The sequence below is a fragment of the Madurella fahalii genome (assembly GCF_045866475.1).
Source record: "Madurella fahalii IFM 68171 DNA, scaffold_3, whole genome shotgun sequence".
NCBI lineage: Eukaryota > Fungi > Ascomycota > Sordariomycetes > Sordariales > Madurella > Madurella fahalii.
The window spans coordinates 2,505,803-2,528,333 of NW_027263973.1; the positions used below are offsets into that span (position 1 = coordinate 2,505,803).

At 56.4% G+C, this 22,531-nt stretch overlaps 6 protein-coding genes across 6 annotated transcripts; 3 read left to right on the top strand and 3 right to left on the bottom strand.

Moving 5' to 3' along the window:
- Positions 1-1,194: 1,194 nt before the first annotated feature.
- MFIFM68171_06205 (uncharacterized protein) lies at positions 1,195-3,917 on the bottom strand (the record flags this gene model as incomplete). The annotated part of the gene is made up of 2 exons (XM_071061625.1): positions 1,195-3,009; positions 3,063-3,917. 2 exons carry the CDS (start codon positions 3,915-3,917, stop codon positions 1,195-1,197), a joined length of 2,670 nt encoding a protein of 889 aa, XP_070917726.1.
- Positions 3,918-4,832: 915 nt separating this feature from the next.
- Positions 4,833-6,044, bottom strand: MFIFM68171_06206 (uncharacterized protein; the record flags this gene model as incomplete). The annotated part of the gene is made up of 6 exons (XM_071061626.1): positions 4,833-5,544; positions 5,606-5,689; positions 5,743-5,772; positions 5,830-5,840; positions 5,902-5,924; positions 5,996-6,044. 6 exons carry the CDS (start codon positions 6,042-6,044, stop codon positions 4,833-4,835), a joined length of 909 nt encoding a protein of 302 aa, XP_070917727.1.
- A 1,037-nt stretch (positions 6,045-7,081) lies between these two features.
- On the top strand, positions 7,082-12,010 carry MFIFM68171_06207 (uncharacterized protein; the record flags this gene model as incomplete). Its single annotated transcript, XM_071061627.1, has 2 exons — positions 7,082-7,734; positions 7,789-12,010. 2 exons carry the CDS (start codon positions 7,082-7,084, stop codon positions 12,008-12,010), a joined length of 4,875 nt encoding a protein of 1,624 aa, XP_070917728.1.
- A 2,378-nt stretch (positions 12,011-14,388) lies between these two features.
- On the top strand, positions 14,389-17,506 carry ATG13 (autophagy protein 13; the record flags this gene model as incomplete). The annotated part of the gene is made up of 3 exons (XM_071061628.1): positions 14,389-14,601; positions 14,664-14,762; positions 14,825-17,506. The coding sequence occupies 3 exons, from the start codon at positions 14,389-14,391 to the stop codon at positions 17,504-17,506; spliced, it is 2,994 nt and encodes a 997-aa protein (XP_070917729.1).
- Positions 17,507-19,047: 1,541 nt separating this feature from the next.
- HSE1 (ESCRT-0 subunit protein hse1) lies at positions 19,048-21,555 on the top strand (the record flags this gene model as incomplete). Its single annotated transcript, XM_071061629.1, has 6 exons — positions 19,048-19,090; positions 19,157-19,317; positions 19,381-20,157; positions 20,213-20,285; positions 20,338-20,553; positions 20,621-21,555. 6 exons carry the CDS (start codon positions 19,048-19,050, stop codon positions 21,553-21,555), a joined length of 2,205 nt encoding a protein of 734 aa, XP_070917730.1.
- On the bottom strand, positions 19,659-19,922 carry MFIFM68171_06210 (uncharacterized protein; the record flags this gene model as incomplete). The annotated part of the gene is made up of 1 exon (XM_071061630.1): positions 19,659-19,922. The coding sequence occupies one exon, from the start codon at positions 19,920-19,922 to the stop codon at positions 19,659-19,661; it is 264 nt and encodes an 87-aa protein (XP_070917731.1).
- Positions 21,556-22,531: the final 976 nt, after the last annotated feature.

Genomic DNA, 22,531 nt, shown 5'->3' on the forward strand with positions numbered 1-22,531 from the left:
CCTAAGGCAAAGACCGCCATGATTGGCTTTGCCGCGGATTGAGGATTTCGATATGTACTGCGTTGCGAAGCATCTGCTTGTAATGAGTTAATTGCGCAAGGCAGAGGAAATTCGTCATGTCAGTTTCCACGACTTCAACCACCAAGAACTCATCTACCAGGTGCCGGGTCATCATATACCTTTCCAATGTAAAGTCTACCAAGTACACCTCATCTTCCTCCTATCCACGCCAGTTTCACTCCAGACAACATACTCGCTACCTCCACTGACGACAGTCACGACTGAGCTATGCTAGTCACCATAACTTGGCAGATACTGATTATTGATATTATCCATTCCCCTTAATAGTTTTCTTGTAAAGGCGAGGACAAAAGGTGTCTTAGATTATCGGCTTCACGTGGGGTCTTTTAAAAATAGAGATATAACTGATATTGTTGCAGCTGCCCTACTCTCGGTAACATATCACTGTCATGTGCCAAGTATGCTACCGGGGGACTCCGAGAGACGTTCATATGTCTATGAACTTCGCCTAGTGTGATACAGTAGTAACAACAGCCGCCTTGCCAGAGAACGTCCGAACATTTACCCTCTCCAGACACTGGATGTAATCCAGAGGATCAACACTTTGGGTATAAGAATGCTCTCCGGAGCTTCCGATAAGCCAGTCTAATCGTTGAAGCCCTTGATATCAAGTACTGCTACTGCCTTTCCACCTCCTGAGGTTCAGTGTGGCGTATGGCTCGGAACGGTGACTGCAGGTTTCATTGTATAGCGGTAGAGGAGGAGACGGGGTCCGAGTCAACACGGCCCGACAACTACGACTTTGGAAGCTTAATCCGAACCAACGATAAAGGACATGCGACCTCCGGAGATGCCGGAGAAATAGATAGAAATGAAGAGAAGGATAGAAAATGGAACGAGTAAATATCAAGAGGGGCTCTATATTAATAACCTACTGTATAGCAAGATGCCTTTGACAGTCCGAAGAGACGATCTCTCGGAATGCACGTGCGTAGAAAGTCATTCCTAGTGCTTGTCGTATCCAAAATGTAGTTTGTGAATGGCACGCGTAGTCGCCTGCGAGTAATTTAATCAAGATATATATGCCTCGCTTTTTCCGTAAGCCCCATCAACCGTTGTCACCCAGTGTCCTATATGGTCTGCTGCGCCAAACCCTTGTAAAGATTGAGCACCTTATTCAACCAAAAACCCCCCACCACCGCCGTCATCCTCTTCATCCGGCACAAAAAAACCCCCTCCTCCCATATCATCGTCACTCCCAGCGTCTTCCATACCAGCATCCGCTTCGGTTACCAACTCCTTCCCCTTCCCCTTCCCCTTCCCATTATCTTCAACTCCCTCCCCTTCCACCACCTCCGCTTCATCCACTCCTGCCCAAATCCTCTCCCTAATTCTCAACCCCTTCAAAAACCGACTCCACATCCTCAACGCAGCCTTTGTCCTCCTCTCCCGTTCCATCTCAGCCTCCATATCCTCTAGCCCCTCCACGACTGCCTGTACCGCCTCTCCGGCCTCCTCAGGCACGACAACCCCCTTCAGCACAGCCGTGCCATATCTCCCCTTAAACTCAAACCCAGTCAGCGCAGGTGCATAATCCACCCCCAGAATAAACGCCGCCTGCGCGGCCCGTTCATGGGTTATATGCACCCCTCCCGGTGGGACCATGCTGGGAACGTAAACATCCACGTTCCCAAACTTGTTCTTCGGCACGCGTCCGCCCACCACAGGCGGCGCGGTGTACAGCTCGGTCTGCTCCAGCATATATATCGGCGTCCCCCCCAGCGCATCCCCGAACAGCCCCACCCGGTCTGGATCATCATCCTCCTCCTCTTCCTCCCCGTCATCCCCGTAGTCACTACCAAATCTTCCCCCCTTCCTCCTACCCTTCCGCTTCGGAAGAATCTTAACCGCCTCCTCCCCCTCCTTCACCACCCTCCCCAAGCGATACCACTTCTCCCTCGTCCTGGCAACCCTCACATCCGCCCGCCGATAGACCCTCTCCAGCTTCGCACCGGCCTTGGCCCCCGCGCTGACCGTCCCGGCGGCTTGCGCCCCGGGTCGGAGCACCTCGTGTCGCCGGAGGTGCCGCTCCAGGGCGTACACGGGGTGGTCCTTGAAGTCGGCCACGTTGCGCGGCATGGGCTCGCGCGCCTCCTCGGCGGCCAGCTCGTTCAGCTCGATCTGGTCGAGGTCGGTCTGTACGGGGCGGGTGTACCGCCGCAGGGCGAGACGCGGCCACCACCCTGAGCGGGGGTCGTTGCTTGGGTTACTGGTGCTGCTAGTGGTGGCGGTGATTGTTGTTGATGATGATGTCATGGGGTTGTCGATGCGCATCTTGCGGGTCTTGGAGTTGTACGCTTTGGCGTAGCGGCGGGTCACGTCCCGCGCGCTTCCGTCAGCGTCGAACGCGACGACGTAGCTCATGCTGTTTAAGGAATCTGAGGCCGGGGGTTCGAGGGCGCGGGGTTTCCGTTGTGTGTTGGTGACGAGCGGGTCGACCGGGTACCATTTTTGGTGGGCTACGTCCAGGACTTCGGTCCAATAGACTGGAAAGGTGGACTCGCCGCGGATTTTCTTGGGAGTTACGGGGGCTGGCTGAGGGGTTGGGTGGGATGGGACAGCCATGGAGGGGATGTTGTATGCGGCGGCATGTGGATGGCCAAGCCGCCGGCGGGGAGAGGGCGTCGTGGAGCTGGCTTGGAATTCGGGGAATTTCGTTTCGTGTTTTGCCACTGCTGCTGCGTAAAGTTCGGCCTTTGACGGCTGACGCTGCTGGGGTTGGGGAGTTCGTTGCTTTGGCATCGGAGGGGCACCCGGGACACAGGACAGGGGCTGCAGAGAGCAAACCAACCGAGCATTGACCCCGGCTGACCGCAGGAGAGCGCAAAACAGCTGGGCGCCAACGTCCCGGGAGCCTTTGAGTGTTCGTGCTGCCTCGAGAAAATCGCTCTTCTCCAGGACTGAGTCAAAGTCGTCTGGAAGTCGGTACTAGGGAGTTGCATTAGCCTAGATAGCGGCTGAGATAATAAGCACCTACGTACATTTTTAAGCTGTTCTTCGTCCTCTGCCCACAACGCCCTCCGTAACCCCCGTTCCGTGATGGCGAATTTCAACCTGAACATCTCCTTGGCCTCCTGCAGACCTTGCTTCAGGGATTCTGTCCGCCCGAACTGGTTCAGCGTGGCCCTAGGAACTAACAGAGTGGCTGTCTTCTCTGGAAGCAGCGGTCGAAGGGCATCCTGAACGTTGGGGTCGTTACACCACCAGTTCCTACGCTCCACGTGCGAGAGGAGGCAGAGAAGGTGCAACTTGTGGATCTCGACGCGGCGTTCTTTTTCCTCTCTATTAATGGCCTTGCGGCGGTCTCCACGTCGCGGTGCAGCCATAGCCATATGAGCAGAGAGATCTAGACTCAACTCCTTGGGCTCGTCATCAACCAATGCACTTGACGGCCCCCCCGGCTCAATCTCTACTTCCTCAAACGCAAGCTCGTCGTCGGCATCTTCGTCGTCATCGTCAGAGTCTCTGGTAATGGTCTGTACTGTGGGAGGGGGCAAGACGTCTTCAAATTCAATATTTTCGTCGTCACTGGCCTCATCGTTGAGTGTGTTAGATGGTTTCTGTTTGTTCGGCTTGGCCATCTGGCCATTGTCTTCCTTGGGCGTGTCGGACTGGACGCGTCTCTCCCCTGGACGCTTCCGTTTCAACGGCCGTTCAGAGGTGCCGGCGTCCTGATGCGCAATCTCGGCTCTCGCCTCAACCAACATTTCTCGGTATACATCTGGAACTGCGGCATTTCTGCCGGCAGTTGCCTTCCGTGAGCCGGATCGTGAGGTGACACTCCGCGTGACCCTCGGGCTCGCGTCGGCAGGCGCAGCGCGTTTTCTGGCCACCATATCTGTGAGGTTGTACCAAATATTGCGATGAGGTATAGGAAATCTTGTGGCGCCCGCCGCAGGGTGTTCTAATGGTATGCGGAGCTTTTCACACCACCCGTGGCGAAGTCATGAGCCCACGTCAACCCGCGCCTGCCCCTGTGGCGATTATCACGCGAAATCACGTGGATTGCATCGAACAGATAGTTCGCAGCTGTCAGATTACATTGACAGCTGTTAACGACTGGCAGCATCTACATAACTGATTTTGTCCGTATAAAATAATAAATATCATGAATGCAGGGGACCTCTTAGTCTGTTACACATGGAAGTAATAAATTATTATCTTTCTGTTGTAACTGACTAGCCTTTGGTATTGTTGTTTCCTGTTACTTGATGCAGGTTTCAGCCGGCCCATATGGCACGATTTTCCGATGTAAATAGCGGCAGAAGGCGGGCACACCCTTCAGAAGTAGAGCAGCATATGAACAATAATAATAAGAAAAATAACAAGTATGAGTACAACTTTACATTGACTTTGTAGAGAGTATTTTGAAAAGGAGCTGAAATGGGTTGTGTGATACGGAATCACCGGCAGCGGGCAACTGATTTACAGCAACATTGACTTCAATAATAGACGAGTAATCAGAAAAAAAGCGAGTTTATCAACGTAAAAACTGAATCGCTAGCATGATTGCCAGGTAAACCCAGCAATAAACAGGGCACAACACTTTCCAGCACTTCGCCGCAACTGAATCTAGCCAGGGATGGATTGTTGCCAATTATTTCTAATGTAAGGATAACTCCAGGAAGTCTAAGCAGAAACAATGGTAGCCCAGTACAGAAATATGCTCTATCTTTGCTCTGTGCGCCCCCGGTTTGTCCTTTATATACAACAACAAATAATACCCGCCTGTAAGGTATCTTCCATCCCACCTAAGCCTCACCGTCCCTCATCTTGCGGAAAAAGTCCATCACCCCGGTGTAGACGACGAGCAAGATACCACCGCCGGGGCCCAACCTCAGAACCTTGGGCACGAAGCCCTTGTAGAGAGCACCAAATCCTTCTTCCTTGGCAACCGTGGCCACAGCCGGCCATGCCCAGTTGTATTTAGGCGTCTGCCCTGCAACCTTGACCGTGTTCTGAATCCGGGACTTGACAACATCCATGGGTGTGTTGAGAATAGTGCCGACGGTTCCGCCGACGGTACCGGCGAGAATATCGTTGGCTGTCTGGCCCTTCTTGGTCTCGGCCTTGGGGAGCAACTGGCGGACCTGGAAGATGCAGCCGAAGTAGCCGGCGTTCCAAAGGATATGGCGCCATAATGTGGATTCGAGACCGTTATACATGGCCAGAATACCCTCATTACGCACTGTCTTGACGACGACATCAATCATGCCGTTGTACTTGCCGGCCGACGCCTTGTCCTGGAGGCGGATCTTGACTAGCTCGAAGGGCACCACGACGAAAGACTCTGTCGCACCGGCCGAGGCACCCGTCAGGACCGACAGGGACTGCGTCATGGTCTGCTGGCCAAACAGCTCCCGGTAGAACTTCCCCCATTTGTCGTTGGCGGCGAACTTGGTGGCACGCTTGGGCGCCTCCATGAGGATTGGGGCCGTGATGCCGCGGTACAGTCTCGAGAAGCTGACAAAAGGTCAACACCACCATTTCCGGCGCATCCGCGAACCAGCCAGGCCATGCATACCCCTCATTGCGGATGATCTTCTGGAAGCAGTCCAGCATGCCATTGTATGTATCGGCACCAGCGCCCTTGCCCGTCTGAAGCTGTCTGCTCGGTCGTCAGCCGGGGCGCATCGATATGGGCCAGTGGCGCTTTCTCACACTCTTGTCTTGACGACATCTAGGGGGTACCTAACAAGTAGCGGGGTCAGTTTCCGGGACACGCGACCACAACTGGCGGTGACTTACATAACCAGAATCTACGCGCAAACACGTGTTAGCAGGTCAATTGAGCTGCATCGGAATCATCGGCCAGCGTACTTCGGAAACGCCAGCAACGGCGCCTGGTAGTCGTCATGGTTAGCCGCCCGGGTTTTTGCGAGCTGTTTTCGTGGATGCTTCGGAAGCTGCTTACCGGCCATGAAGGTGTAGCCAAATGGCAGCGGGGCCTTTTCTGATGCCATCTTGCGATGTCAGAAGTGGTCTAGGGCCAAAACTGGAGAAAGAGGGGGAAAAAAGTCAAAAGTCAAAAGTCAAAAGGAACGAGAGCTGTCTAGGATATTAGTATCAAAGCAGCGGAATGCAGAAAAAAAAAAGTTGATAGGTTGTCACCCGAACTCGGCAAGCCGCGGTGTTGCACTGAAGTAGGTTCCTGCGATTCACCTGCGGGCCCCCACAACTGGGCAGATTCATCCGCGGGGAGACGACATCGGAGAGCCCAGCCCCCTGGTTCAGATCTGCGCAGCGCATGCCCTGCCACCTAACGCCGCTACCGTACTCGATTACATAAGGGCCTGGAAACGGAAACGAATATCGGGAAAAGGTCGCTCTTTCCACAGCCTGCCAAGGCGCAGTCAAGTATAAAGAAACGCACAGCTGCTCAGTTTACCGCATATATGCTCCGACCTTCCATATGCATGTTCAAAATCCAATGCAGGTATCCTAATCTTGCATCTCAACAGACTTGCGACTGGGCTGTTATCTGCAAGAGCTCGAAGCATGAGCATTGAACCAGTCTCCCGATTGGCTGGCTTGAAAGCCCTGGACCAGGGAGTAATTGAATAACGCGGGGCTATCTCGATGATTGCTCATGATTCACGAACGGGCAATCTAGCACCTAACCTCTTTTCGCGACGCATATAAATCCCCTGCTTTCCCCAAATAATTGCAGAGAACACGGTCGCTGTCTCATTTCCTGCTTACGTGGAGCATCGCAACAACCAGCTTGAGAAGAGAGCAGTTGAGCGCCGATCATCGCTCAGAACACGCCCGTCGACATCCATCCGAAGCGGCCGGGTCCTTGCACCGAAATCGCCACCTGTCAGCAAAATTGCACCCATTGGTCTCCATCACATTGCACTGGGGATTCAGTCCGAGAATCCACGCGTGGAAGTCTTCGTTGCGCTTCATACCGCACCTTTAAACAGGCCGTGATCCACCGAGACCACAGCGAGGTGCATCCGAAGCATTCGAGGGACGTCCCGCGGCAAGCATCCAGCACATGACTCACCTCTTGTGGAAACATTACTGGGAAGACGATGTCGACAAATTTCGTCGCCTTCTTGCGCCCGCCAGCTATGGCGCACAGAATGGCAGTCGGAATCCCAATCTAGCTGCTTCGGGCGGAGGCGGAAGTTCTGGTTATGGCACCTCGCCGCGCACAGCGACCAAGTCCCGCAAGCTCCCGGGCTTTGGAACAGGTTCCGGGAGCACTCGCCATGGGCATGCGACCCTCGGACGTCACGAAGTCAACAGCCGCGACCACGTCGGTCTCACCATCTTGCTGCGCGCAGCGTCCTCGACGGCTGAGAACGCCATCTCGTTCGTGGAAGCCCTGCTCGAACACCCCGCCATCGACATATACGTTCAAGACCCCGAGAGTGGCTGGAATGCGCTTCATCGGGCGCTATATGCGGGCAACATATCCATCGCTAGGCTTCTCCTCGAGAAGGAGCGTAAGCACTTAACTGGACACACGGCTTCGCTACATCGGGTTGGGCAGCTCATCAAGACGAAGGATCATGAGGGCAACAGCCCGTTCGACTTGTATCACTCGACCGTCGGCGAACGTAGTTTGAAGGAATTAGTCCAACGTGAAAAATCCGACGATGGCTCTGACAGCGACGATACCGAGGTGTTTCTAAATAAGGCTACGTGAGTTTTAGTTGCGTTCTATCTCTGCCCTCTCAGAGTCTGATGCAGGGGTAGGAACACCAAGGTCATGGATTCCTCGGGTGAGGACTTATATGCATTCGGCAGCAACAGGAACCTCTCTTTGGGCTTTGGTGATGAGGACGACCGCCAGTTTCCGGAACGCGTATTCCTCAAGCGCCCAGATCACTTGCTGCAAAGGTTTTATCGCGAATATCTCCAAGGGGCAGGTGAAGACGGACCTGCGTTTCAAGACGTGAAGAAGATTCCCACGCTGGTCTTGAATCGGCCACTGGTGATTCAAGACGTTGTCTTGGCGAAACTGCACAGTGCTGTGCTAACGACAGACCCTGTGTCGAACCTCTATGTCTGCGGCATTGGCCGCGGCGGACGACTCGGCCTCGGGGATGAGAACACACGCTTCACCTATACTCCCGTTCAGGGGCCGTTCAGCGACAGAAAAGTCGTCCAGGTAGCCCTCGGCCAGAACCATTCCATGGCCATCGATGATACGGGGGCGCTCTGGACCTGGGGCAATAATGCTCAGTTTCAATTGGGCTACGCCCTTCCTGAGCCAGCCAAGAAGGATGAAGACCCGATCAGCACCGTGCCGCGCCAGGTTTTCGGCCCTCTGAAAAAGGAGGTCATTGTTGGGATTGCCGCCTCTTCGATACACTCTGTCGCGCATACCGGGACCTCTCTGTACTGCTGGGGCAAGAACGTTGGCCAACTAGCCTTGATGGACGCCGACTCTAGATCACTCGAATTCCAGCAAACGCCCAGAAAAGTCGCGGCATCCCTATTCTCATCTCCGATTGTCATGGTGACCGCGATCGACAAGGCAACAACAGTCTTGCTGCAGAATCACACCGTCTGTGTGTTTACCGCGTATGGGTACCACATTGTCAAATTTCCCCTTGCAACCCTGGATCTGGCGGGCAATATCAAGCTTTCGACTCGCTACGAGCCGGCGTGGAATCAGATTCGTTACGTCACGTCTAGCGGGGAAACGATTGCAGCGCTCACAAACCGCGGCGACCTATTCACCATGAATTTGGATCACAAGGCCGAGGCTAACCCAACGGCCACGTCCACAACGAATCCTTCCAAGATCAAGGGCGCTGTTACGCAGCCGCAGTGTATCTGGAATGCCAGGCAGGATGGTGTCCGTTCTATTGGCGTAGGTGAACATGGTTCCGTCATCATCAGCACCCAATCCGGGGCTGTATGGCGGAGGATAAAACGAGCGAAGGCCAAAGATGCGTCTTCCTGGCCGTCGGAATCCAAGCGCAAGGACTTCAAGTTCCAACGAGTACCGTACATTACCAAGGTTGTCGCGGTTCGAGCCTCAGCATACGGTGCCTTTGCCGCTATCCGGCAGGACTCGGATGTGATGAAGGAGCAGCTGGCAATCGGCGACCAGTCCCTTTGGGAAGACGTGGCACCATTGAACTGCTTAGACGGATTCGAGGCGTCGAGGCCGAAGAAGCAAAAGGACGAAACTATGAAGTTCTGGGAGCACGAAACTCTCCGAGACCGAATTGGCCCCGTGGCCTTTGAGGTGCTCAAGTCCTCTGAGCTAGATGAGGACCTGCTGCAACACCTCACAGCTTGGTCGTATCGGAACGATCCATTAGATGCAGCTGTCTGCACGTCTTCTTCGCCTGACATCAAGATACCCATCCATGGTTGGCTGCTCTCCGCCCGAAGTCCCGTGCTGCGGGGTGCCCTTGCGCAATTCCGCAAGGCCGGCTCATTTGCCCATGAACTTTTCAGCATTAGCGATGTCGACAGCAGGACGCTAGTTTGCTTCCAGGGGCTGGACCTCGTCTCGCTGCTTAATTTTGTTCTGTTTGCGTACGAAGACAAAGTGATACCGGTTTGGAACTTCACTGGTCTTGTTCCGTCCTTGGCGTACAGGTACCGCCAGATCCGTCTGGAGGTCATGAGACTCGCCACCCGCCTCAATATGAGCAGCCTCGAGGCGTCTGCAAGACTGCAGGTGGAACCGAAGAAATGCATGGACCGGGATTTCCAGCTCGCAATCAAGGATCCACGTTTCTTTGCAGATGGGGATGCGCTATTAGAGCTTGACGGAGCCGAAGTTCCAGTCCATAGTACCTTTGTTTGCCGGCGGTGTCTCTGGTTCGAAGGTCTCTACCACGGACGCTCGGGTGGGATGTGGCTCGCGGGACGCCGCGCAGCACAGGATTCCAGCAGCGGCCCTGTAGACCGGACCGAGATTGATCTGAGCCATATGGACCCCGAGGCATTCAACTACGTCCTTCAGTATCTCTACGGGGATTCTGGCCCGGAGATCTTTGACCCCACTGTCTGCGACTCATTGGACGACTTCCTGGACCTCGTGATGGAAGTCATGTCCATTGCCAACTACCTGATGCTGGATCGCCTATCACAGATTTGCCAGCAGGTCATGGGCAGGTTTGCGACGATTCGCAATATTGCACACCTCCTGAACGCTATCAGTCCATGTTCAGTGACCGAGTTCAAGGATGCCGGGCTGGAGTACATTTGTCTGCAGCTCGAGACGATGCTGGAGAACCACCTCCTAGACGAGCTTGACGAGGACTTGCTTCTCGAGTTAGATGAAGTTGTTCGCAGCAACCAGGCCGCTCAGTCCCCGTTTGTGAGGAGTGGCCGGGCTGAGATGCTTCTCTATGAAAACAACCCTAGTCTAGCGGAGGAGATTGACGAGGAGCGGCACATTAGGATCAAGGAAATGGCGTTCAGAGCGCACAGAGAAGACGACAAGAAGTTTTCGTCGTCAGTGAAGACTAGATATGGCAGTCTTGACGACTCCGGCCCTGTCACTCCGACGCCTGATAGAGTCAGGAAGGTCTCGAAAACTGAACGAAATGAACCGTCAAGTCCTAGCCTGCGGCCAAAGGCGTCGCAAGGAGATCTTATCTTCAGTATGGATGAGGAGGACACCTCGCCTGTGAACAGCCCCTCGCTGAGAGCTCAGAAGCCGGCGGAAGGGACATCTGACCTGGATCAAGTTGCTCCGCTGGGCAGTTCTTGGAAAAGCACGGGCAAGAGAATACGCATAAGCCTCGAACCATCCCCCCCAGGCAGCCCTCTAGATCCGCAGCAAGCGCCGACACCAGTCAAATCGGGGAAGCCCTGGGGAGCTGCGGTTACACCCACCTCAAAGCTAGATCTCCGTGACATTATCCAATCGGAAACAACGAACCAGTCCGCTCTCTCAGCAGGTCTGGCAGCACAAAGGGCGAAGGAGTCGACACCCAAATCGGCCCAGCCAAAGATGTCACAAAAGGAAAAAAAACGACAGCAACAAGCAGCGCAGGCCGCCCAAGCAGCCCTGCTCGCCACCAAGACTAATGCGCCCAAGAACGCGTGGGAGCGTTCGTCCAGTGACCGGCAACCTTACTCCCCCTGGAAACCGGCGCCCACCGACAAAAGCAAGGCTCTAGCCAAGACCACGGACCCTGACCAGACAAAGGGCCTCCTCACTCCCGATGCAGCAGCATCTGCATCAACGTCGACATCGATCCCAATCCAAAGACGAACCGCCTCGCCTGATACTCGTTTCTCAGGGCAGCGCACACCAAGCGGCTCGTCCTCGTCCATCCCCGCAAAGCCAAGCAGCAACGGCGCCAACGCTCGAGCTTCTGTCCTTCCTTCTGTGCCGGCAAAACTACCACGGCAGCCGGACCAACAAGCGCAAGCCAAAGCCACGCCTTTGGTTCCCCACTCAAAGATCTACTTGGCACCGCAGCCAAAGACGGAGCCACTGCTAGGCCTGAGCATGGAGGATATCATGGGCCAGCAGACGCGCGACAAGCAGATTGTCAAAGAGGCGGTCGCGAAACGGTCGCTGCAGGAGATCCAGCAGGAGCAGGCCTTTCAGGAGTGGTGGGATGCGGAGAGTCGGAGGATGCAAGAGGAGGAGAGGCGGAGGGAGGAGAGTATGCGGAGGGGCCGACAGCAGGGTGGTGGCGGCGGCGGCGGCGGCGGCGGTAGTAATAATGCTTCTGCTGCTGGCAGTGGGGGAAATGGGAGGGGAAGGGGCCAAGCACAGGGACAGAGGGGTGGGAAAGGGGGGAAAGGGGGTGGCGGGAGAGGTGGCGGGAAGAGTGGGGGAGAGGGGAAGGGTGGGAGCGGAAATGTAGGCGGAGGGTTGGGGTCAGGATCGAGGGGAGGTAAGGGGAAAGGGACGGGGAGAGGAGGGGGAGGCGGAGGCGGTGGGGTAGGAGGCGCCGCGAGACGGGAGGGTATAAGTGGTGTGAACAAGTAGGGCGGGAAGGAGTGTTTAACATGTCACGTTTATCGTCATTGGCGGCAAGGAGTGTTGCATATATATATATATATATATATAGCTCCGGAAGTAGTTCGTTCTTGCTCTCCTCTGGGAGTGGGGAGTTTTGAAGGGCGTGGATGGATGGGCGGACGGACGGCTGTCTGCATCTTTGATGGTCTGCATGGATTGCATTGCGTGCATGTATTAGGTCCGCTTCACAGCAACAACAATGATAACAACAAATGTACTACCAAGTTTTGCTGCTTGCTTAATTTGTACCTTCGGGCTGTGATTTTCATGTGGCATACTGTGAAGCTGCCACATAGTGTTTTAGATTGTTGTGATGGATCAGCTAGGAAATCGGGTTGTGCCTGCACCGGGCATTTGTTGGATGGTCACGCGAACGCCACCGCCCACAGCAGTGTGGAAACCGATCTTGTGGTCCCAGACTGGCAGCTCGATTCCACGTGTCGCTGCCTTGCATGGAGTCGAGGGGAGCTGTTTACGGTGTAGATGCGGGTAGGCTGGGGGCGAGACGCAGGCAGTGAGCCAGACAGCTTCTCTTCCTTCTTTAGATACTTTTGCACTTTGCAGTCCTTCCTTCGCTGTTCCTCTCTTCTCTTCGTTTCCCCGTTTTTCTTTCGTTCTCACTCTTTGGTTACCTAGCGGCCTTCTGCACGCCAGCAGGCAGTCATATCTGACTGCGAACCACGAGCTCTTTGTATGTCGAGTGGTCGTCTTCGCGATTTGCCAATGAGTGACGGATAACGGCAAGGCGCGGCTATATGTATGCAACCATCCACGGTCGTTGTGTGACTGTGAAAAAAGGGACACAGCGTCTGAGTCAGGGCCGACATTGACAACGGCCCAATAGCTTGCGATCCGAGCGCTCTCTCGCCCAATCTTCTGGCAGCTCCAGAGCGCGTCCCCGGAGCTAGGCATCGGCGGTTACACATTTCAACTTCCGATACCTTATCACGTACAGAGTACACAGTACGTACGTGGTGCGGACAATCCGAGAGGCCCGGGTGGCAGATGCGAGTCGTCGGCTGCTGCTCTGCTCTCCAGCCGTCCACGAGTCCAGGTCGCATCGCATTGCTGCAAGTCCTGCATAGCAGGCTTCCAAGCTTCCAAGCCTCCAAGCCTCCAAGCATCCCAACCTGTCACAGCTTACAGTGAAGTGACAGGAGAGCTCTGGCTGAGGCCTGCGGTTCCTCCCACGCAGGCAGATCTGCACTGCATCCAACCCGACCTGAGCTAACCCTGACGACAGACAGGCAGTTGCCAGCCCCTTCCGGCCATTACCGATGTCCTCTGCTTTATCTCGCGTCGGCGGAGTGAAGAATTACATCATTATTTCCTTGGCGATTGTGGTTCGGCCCGTGACCCAATGACGGAAGATCGCTCAAAGATCACGAGGTGATTTGTCACAGCAGTTTGACGTTTCTTTTTTGCGAAGAGGGAGAAGCTTTTCAGGAACCCGGCCGCCAGCTGCTGCCGGGATATTTTCGACAGGCGGCTGCGGCCCCAATTTTAGGGCGCGCAAGTGGGCACGGCACCAGACTCCTGGACCCCTGTTCCGTGCGCACGAGGTTCTGCTTACGTACAGTTCTTGAGCGTGACTCCCTCCTTTGCTCTTATCTCGATGCTCCCACAAGGGGGCCATTGTCTTCCGACATCGCTTGTGAGCATTGTTTCCCTGCCGCTTCCCAGACGCATAGGAGGAAAGCCCCTTACATCAACCGGCGTTGTTGGGCGTGCATGCAGCGTTTCTAGTGTAGGCAGGACGGGAGGCTCAAGGCAGCATCCACTCAACGACAAACCCCGGCCACAGGCTCACACGGAGGGCCTGGACGCAAGTCACTGCCCAGGACCCGCTGAAGCGCCGTTACCCCGTTACCCCGGCACGCCGGCAGCTAGTGTACTACCTCCCAGGTTCCCCGGAATCCATCCGTCCTCGTCTGCCTTGGAGCGTCACCGCCAACCAGCTCACGAAGCTCGACACTTCCCTTCTTTCTGACCCATTATCCATTCCCCCGGCTGCATAGAGTCTGCCTTGTGGTGCTGGTCCGCACACATTCCCCCCCCTCCTCCTTTTTGCGTCTTTTTATTCTATCAAATACGGCTGCCACTTCAAACGATGGACGTAAAGGTCCGCGCTCGACAGAACCCTCCGGCTTGAGCGAAAGCATCTAAACTGCCCTGTGCGGCGCCGCCGTCTCGCAGACTTGTCGTCGACCGTCTAGTCTTAGCGCCTCGATCTTCAGAATAGGGCGCATCAAAAAATTTTGCCAAGTTATTGCGACCGCTTTGTTGTGCTGGCACCGATGTAAACCGCCGCCGGCTCGCCCCAATTTCCATCCTTAGCCGCAGCAATGCATCAACAATCTCGTCATCCGCCGCGGGTCTCCTCCCCCGCATCCTCCCCCCAGACCAACCCCACACGAACGAACAACCAGAGAGATCGGGCCCGCGCCGGTTCAGACGCGGTGCCCCAGGATGGAGGCCAGGGCGGATCGGACGGCCCCGAGGGTGCCGGCACCGGCCCTAGTCGGGAATCTATCAAGAAGTTGGACCAAATCATCCAGGTGCGCCTGCATTGCTCCGCAGGATGATCTTCGGGGGTGGCATTGCGGCTGACATCTCGTAGAATTTCTACTACAAAGCGGCCGTGCTTGTTTTACAATCCCGACTTAACCTTGCTCCTGCTGGAGGGAAGAGAGGCGACGGGAGGAAGACAAACAAATGGGTAAGCAATGCGCTCGCGGCGAGACGGGGATGCAAAGTCAGGATTCTTATGGCATGCCGCAGTTCTCCATCGACACAGACGACATCGATGACTTTCGTGACGAACTCCGGGTGTACAAGACGTCCGGCAGCTTCGAGAACCGCCCGCCGCCCATGATCATCGAGACGTACATTGACGCCTCACGTCTCTCCAGCAGCCAGAGCCTGGTTATCGTCGACGAGAATGGCAAGAGATGGGACGTGCTGGAGGCATTGAACTCGTCCGAATCGAGTGACGATAGCCCCAGAAGGAGGCATCCGCGGAAACGCAACACCGAGATTATCCTGGAGCGATGGAGGGTCGAACTCAAGTGTCTTCCGAACGTCGACCGGGACGAATTCGGGCCCACTCTGCCCACTATCTATAAGAGGAGCATTGTCTTCTTCCGGTCACTATTTGTGACGACACGAATCATGCCGTGCTGGAAGTATTCCCAGCAGGCATTAGCAAAAGGCATTCACCCGGCGCTGGAGGTCAAGTGCCGCATCTTAACCGCCGAACCTGAATACACCAGCTACGACCCGTTGCGGCAGCCCCTACACGATGGGAGAGATGCCGTCACAGAATACGTTTTTACGGACCTAGAGGTGCCCGTCGGCCGTTTCTACGCCTCAGTGACGTACCGCAACGACTGCAATTTCCGGGTTGACGACTCAGAGTCGCTGCTTAGTTCGCGGTTTATGGGGGTCGACGAGAATTTCTTTAAGCCGTCCATACCACCGAGACGGGAGCATGGGCATGGGCGGTCCGACTCATATGCGGAGCCGGGTTCCTTACCAGCTCACCGTCATGGCCGTGGAGCTCAGGAGCCGCAGCAGACATACGGCAGTCTATCGACGTTCCACGGTGCCGGGGCACTAGGAACGAGCCCCATAACTGCTCTCAGAGCAGTACGCCCGATCGGGTCCGACACCAGCTCGCCGTCAGCCTCGACGTCAGCGAGCATCGAGCAACCTGATCCGCCGCATTCGTTGCCGATTCGCGGCGCGGCCGCTCGGCCCACAGTACGAACGGCGGATGCCGCTAACAGGCGACCGTCGGTTTCATTTCAGCCCTTTAAAGCGGGCTCGCTCTCCGGATCCCCCAGGATTCCGGATATGGAGGCGCCCGCGTCACCCCAATCGCTTACACGCCCGTCAGGGCTAAGCGGGCTCTCGCGTCCCGGCAATCGCTCCTCGCTCACAGCAGGAATGGCAGCATCATTACGTGGACCTGGTGCCGTGCCCCAAGAAATACCCTCCGTTACTGGATCTCCGAAGCCGGCCAGCCGCTACAGCAGCAGCTTTACGCACCGCCGGGGACGCCCGTCTTTCGGAGGACAGAGCAAAGGTGACGATGACCAGGCGAGCAGCGGGAAGCAAAGCCTCTCCTCCTCGGCCCAGCCGGGTTCAGGACTTCTAGCTGAGGCCGGAGGTGTCGCGAGCTCGGGCTCGTTCGCGACCGACGACGATAACATCTCAGAATTCCTAAAGGCCCTCGATAGCCGGAAGACTCTAAAGAGCTTCGAGCCCAGTAGGAAAGGTGAGTCGTCGACCTCGAAAAGAACAGCCGCCCAGCTCTCGAAATTCCACTTGATGCGCGAGTCCAACAACGCCCTCACGGACTCCATGGCCTCGTCCATCCATCTCCAGCGGTCATCAAGCTCGTCAAGCCGGCAACTAACCAACGTCCCGAGCATGGTTAACCCGGCTTCCGTATCGGTCTGCTCCTCCCCTGGCAAGCCCTTATCCCCCCACACGCCGCACACCCCGGCGATCCCCTCCCGTCTCAGCGAAAACTCCATCATTGATTATCACGCCCAAGGAGGCCACCAGCATCCTCATCTCCACCAGAACATCAACCCCGACATAACCGCGACCGAGGAAGAGGACGACGGCAACGGCGATGGTGATGATGATGATGACGATGATGATCAAACGCCAATGGTGACGCAACAAGGCGGACCCGGCAGCGGAGGCACAACAGCGATCGATATCCCCCTTCCCTTGTCCCCGCGGCTGCTGCATGCGGGAGGCGGCGGCACTGCGAATCGGCGGGCTAGCTCGGTCCATCGCTCGCTGGCGGGGGAGGTGGATGGCTCGTATCAGCAGCAGCAGCCGCCGCGGAGCGCGAGCGTCGAGGCTGCTGCGTCTGTGGACGACCGCGACGTGCCGACGTTGAGCACCCTCCTTGCGTACCAACAGCATCAAATGGATGCAGATCTAAAGATGGGGAGGGTTGGTGGGCGAAGTCCGAGGATTGGGGAGTCTTCCGCCGGAACTGGGGTGGAGGGCGGTGTTCATCATCATGATGATGGGGATAACGGTAATGATGGCGGCGGCGGCGGCGGCGGTGGTGGTGGCGGCGAAAGAAAAGGCGCCGGGGTTGGTGCTGGGTCTGGTGCTGGGAATGGGGAGCACAGGGGTGCTACCGGCTCGGGCGCGGTCGTCGGCAGGGGGTTGGGACCAGGAATAAGTGGGAGGCATCCTATTCCGAATTCTCGGACTTCGTCCGGCTCGCACCGGCCCGGATCGTTTGGGTCTGCTGCGGCTGGACGGACGGGCGGGTATGCGGGCAGCATGGAGGGGGCGGATGAGGAGCCGCTTCTGTTTGCTATGAGCGAACTGGAGAGGGACTCGAGGAGAAGCCTGGAGGAAGGGTCGAGGTCGGGGCCCGAGCAGGACGGGAAGTATGAGCCTAGGGGGGTATTGAGGAAGGGGTGGTGAGCGGGTTAGATTGGGTTTGGGGGTTTGGATTGTGGGGTGAAGGGTTGGATTGCAGCGGATACTGGCGATCTGTCTCTGCCTGTTTCGGTTCTCTTCTGGTTACTTGGAGACTTCTTTTCTCGCAAGTTTGGTTCAGGCGTTGAGAATTCTGTGTCTTCTTTTTCCAGGGGGTTCTCGGTTCGTGGAAATATAGGATTGGCTTTGGTCTGGCTTGGTTGGGTTGGTTGGCCGGGAGAGGCTTGGTTCATTGTGTTTGCTAAGAACTTTCTTCTTCTGACATTGGGTTGAGTCAGTCATGGTTGATCAGTTTGGCTCATGGGTAGAGACAGAGAATCAGTTGGGGATATCTGGGACGTTTCGCTTGGAAGAGGCGTAGCATCGGACTTGCAGTTGGTTGGGTAAGAAGGATGAATTGCATTGTTAAAGTCGGCGAATAGGTGGTGATGAGTGCAGAGTAGAGCAGAGCAGAGCAGAGCAGAATGAGATGACGGTGCCGTATCTACTCGCACATTTTGGTTATGTGGTAACCAGGGTATGTGTTCTTCGTAGAGTTATTCCTCTATGGTTTGCTGCATGTTCCATGCCTAGCCTGGTGATTGTCTCGTAGGACTAGAGCTTAATACTGTGTATCTTTATCATAACCGTTTTCTTTGCATCTTTTTTTTTTTGGGGGGGGGGGGCTTTTTTCCCTTCCTTGATCTAGCTATAAGTTACATGGGAACACTGGCACAGGATCCGGCGAGGCGAGAGTTCGTGACATGTGCTTGCCCTACGACTGTGGATGTGGCTGTGCAACAAGACGTTGGCGTCTCAGAAACAACAAGCGATGGATATGCCTTGGCTCTCGACAGATCAAGTCCACTCCGGCAGTGAAATCTCATAAACGATCGTGGAGCCAAATGCTTGAGGTGCGTAGGCGACTTGAATATGTGTGGAAAAGCCTAGTGTGGCTGCGCAAGCGTCCACGCAATGGGGCGCGCCGAGGCGGGAGGCGTTTGAGCGCCAAGACGCCTTTGGGTTAGGATCGCAAAACAGTTTGGGGCGGGCCAGCAGGGGTAGTTCGCGTAGGGCACCTGACATGATTGTCCAACCAGGCGAGATGCGGGGCGAAAGAGCGAGAAAGCTGCCTGCCCCCCGCCCGCCTGGGATGGGCCCCCGTCATAGGACGAGCCGACCAACCGCGCGGCACTGCCCACCTGCCATCTTTCCTTGGTGGACTTCGTAATACTTTATCGACTCTACAACCTTGCGACATACGCAACCTAACCTCTGCGCCGAGACCGTTTTTTATTTTTATTTTTTCTTTTTATCTGGAGCTTCCGTTCTCGTCGGTTAACAAAACCCCGCTGGACCCCGACTTTGAACGCTCTGGCTTTTGACTTGGGATCGTTGTTCCGAGCCGGGGGAAGCAAAGTAGAGAGCAAGGTTGCGGCAGAGGCCAAAGCTATTGGACACTGAGCAGGGAAACACCTCCATCACAGCACTTCCGAGCACCAAAACTATTCTTCTTTGACAGAGTCAACACGCAGCCAACCGTCACCATGTTTCGAGCGGCCGCGGCCGGGCCCTACGATGAGGCCATCAGTACGTTTTAGTCCAGCCAAATGCCGCGCACGCTCGATGACGCAGCTGACAGGAGCTTCTCCCTAGACAAGGCGACCGACGAGAACCTCACGTCCGAGGACTGGGCGGCCATCATGGAGGTCTGCGATCGGGTAGCCAGCGACTCGAACGGAGCCAAGGACGCCGTCCAGAGCATGATCAAGCGTCTAGCACATCGCAACGCCAACGTCCAGCTCTACACACTCGAGGTAAGCTCCTGCCTGCGCCACCACCGGGGTAGTGGAGCTTATCTTACTAACAACACATCGTAGGTTGCCAACGCCCTGTCCCAGAACTGCGGCAAAGCTATGCACCGCGAGATCTCGAGCCGCGCATTCACCGACGCCTTGCTCAAGCTTGCCAACGACCGCAACACGCACAATCAAGTCAAGGCTAAGATCCTCGAGAGGATGAAGGAGTGGACCGACATGTTCAAGTCGGACCCGGATCTCGGCATCATGTATGACGCTTATTACCGCCTCAAGCAGAGCAATCCAACCCTGCAGCCCCCCAGCGCGCCGCAAAAGAACAGCCTCACCGAGCTAGATCGTCAGAAAGAGGAGGAGGAGCTGCAGATGGCGCTCAAGTTGAGCTTGCAGGAGGAGGAACGGAAGAGGAAGCCCGTCGAGGCCTCGGCGGGGCAGTCCAACGCCGGGGGACCGGCCGCTGCGGGACCAGCCGCCCAACAGCAGGCAGCGCCAATCCAGCCGGTGCCGTCCGGCACCACGGCCGCCACCGTGTCACGCGTCAGGGCTCTGTTCGACTTTGTCCCCTCGGAACCCGGGGAGCTGGAGTTCAAAAAGGGCGATGTCATCGCCGTCCTGGAGAGTGTCTACAAGGACTGGTGGCGCGGATCGCTCAAGGGCAAGACGGGCATCTTCCCGCTCAACTACGTTGAAAAGTTGACCGACCCGACCCCCGACGAGCTGCAGCGCGAGGCGCAGATGGAGGCCGAGGTTTTTGCCGAGATCAAGAACGTCGAGAAACTGTTGACATTGCTCAGCACAAGTAACACCGCGCCGAGGGAGGAGGATAACGAGGAGATCTCGGTATGCCGTGCACTCCCCCTCCGGTTGCCGTCGTCAGCAACTAACTTTCTGGCAGAAACTCTACCACCAGACATTAGCAATTCGTCCGAAGCTCATCAAGTTGATTGAGAAGTATTCGCAGAAGAAAGGTATTGGGCTGCGACTCTGTGCCATGTCGGAGCCTGACTAACACTTTCTTAGACGACTTTACCCAGCTAAACGAAAAGTTCATCAAGGCTAGGAGAGACTACGAGGCGCTCCTAGAGTCATCCATGTCGCACCCGCCCGGACCCACGTATCATCAGTATGCCATGCGCCCGCAGATGCCCCAGGGCTACCCGCCCCCCGGTCAGGGATACGGTGCGCCCTCGCAGCCTCAGGACCCGCAGCGATTCTACACACCGGCGCCCGCTCAAGGTACGCCATTGGCCGAGTTTGGCGATTAGGAGGACAATGGAGCATGGCTGATTGTAAATAATGGTAGACGCATCGCAATACCCACCGTCCTCTCCGCCCCCTAATTTTCAGCGACCCGGCGCTCCGGGAGTGGCTCCCGCCCCTGTTTACTTTGCAGGCGCCGAGATCCCGTCGCAGTCCAACCAACCGCCAGCACAAACGCCACAGCAGCAGCCCCCACAACAGCAGTACGCTCAGCGCCCGCCGGAGCAGCGGCTGCCTTCGGGGGGTAAGCAGCCAGCCCCGCTTCAGACATCCGCATCGCCACCCCCCGCAAACCAGTACGCATCCTATCAGCCGCCGCAAGCCTCGGCCCGCCCGCACAGCACGTACGGCAGCGGTCCCCAAGAACTCTCCACATCTGTCTACGATTCGCCCATCGCGCCCCACAACGCCAACCCGGCCGGCTCGTACGCGTCCTCGTCCTACAACAACCCCGAAGACCCCTATATCGCCGCCAGCCCCAAGGCCGCCAGCGCCCCGAACGTCCCCTCCATCCCTCCCCCGTCAGTCCCCGCCCCTTCGGCACCGGGCCCAGGCCCCGGTCCTGCCGATCACAGGCAGCAGCAGCAGCAGCAGCAGCCCCCGTACGGACACGGACAATATTCAGCCTACCACGCCGCGTCCCAGCAACAACAACAACAACCACATCCACAGGCGGCGTATGCAGGCTACGAAGCCGCGTCCTCGGGCGCCGGCGCCGGCGACTCTGGCCCCGCGCCTCTGTCTCTCTCCCGACCGCCCACGGGCCCCATGTCCCCGCCGCCGCTGCAGCCGAGCGGGCCCGCGTATGATGCCCGCCAGTCTCTTCCCAGTCGGGTAGGTGGGGGCGCGGGGGAGCCGCAGTATAGGGCTTATGTGCCGCCGTCGGGTGGTGGGCCGCCGGAGAGGGACGAGGGCCCGAGTGCACCGGCGGCTGCTGCGCCGGCGGCGGAGGGGTATTATCGGACCGCGGCGTATTAGGTGGTTTTGGGTCGGGTCAGGTTGGGATGTACGTTGATTGTGAAGGACCTTTTTTTTTTTTCCCTTTTTTTTCTTTCTCTTTCTTTTTTTCCCACTGATCGATCGACGGGTTTTCTCTTTCTGCGTAGCCGCTGTAAAGGGCCAAAGGGAAATGCCGCCGCTCGGACCGGACGATGGGATATTTAAAGCCCCAAGGAGGAATCCCCTTCCTACGATGAAATACGGGTATGTTAAGTAGGCAGGGACACGCAGCGGTATTATGGGTGGGCGTGTTTGGTTGGCGCATGGCAAATGCTCGAGTTTTCACCGTCTGACCGGCTGAACTGAACTGAATTGAACGGCGGGGACGGGCACGGGCACGCAAGACATGACGAGATGAAAATTATCCGCTGGCTTTTGCGTGTAATGTAGATTTTCACCTGGGCATTTGAGGTGCCAGCTAGAAAGGATATTTAACGTTTATAGGGTTAACTGAGTTCACCGCACGCCTTGGTGACTGGGTTCCTTGGTACTGGCCACTCATCATCAAATCTCACTTCTCGTACATTACGCGGTAAAGTCTAATGATGTTCCTTGACAAAGTTTATTCTTCGAGTTGCCATGTTGTGGGACAACTCATCGCATCATATGCGGATGCTACCGTACAACATAACACCAAACGCCCGTATGCGGCTCGCACTCATGGGCCGGGCGAGGATATCCTCATGCCGGGGTTTGGGGTCGAAACCAAGACGGAGGCAGAGATGCGCTTTGTAGACGGCCAGGTGTCGCCGTTATGTACATGGAATTAGCACTACCTATTCCACTCCTCCATAGTACCGTTTCAGGCTTGTATCGCCATATCTCACAGAGGCCACGTTCCAGTTCGCGGACGTGTGCCTCCGTTGCCGGCTTAAAGGGGGTTTACTGTTGCTCGGGATCCGGATGTCCAAGATCCGGGGACCCAATACTGGCAACTGCCAGCCTAGAACTTCAG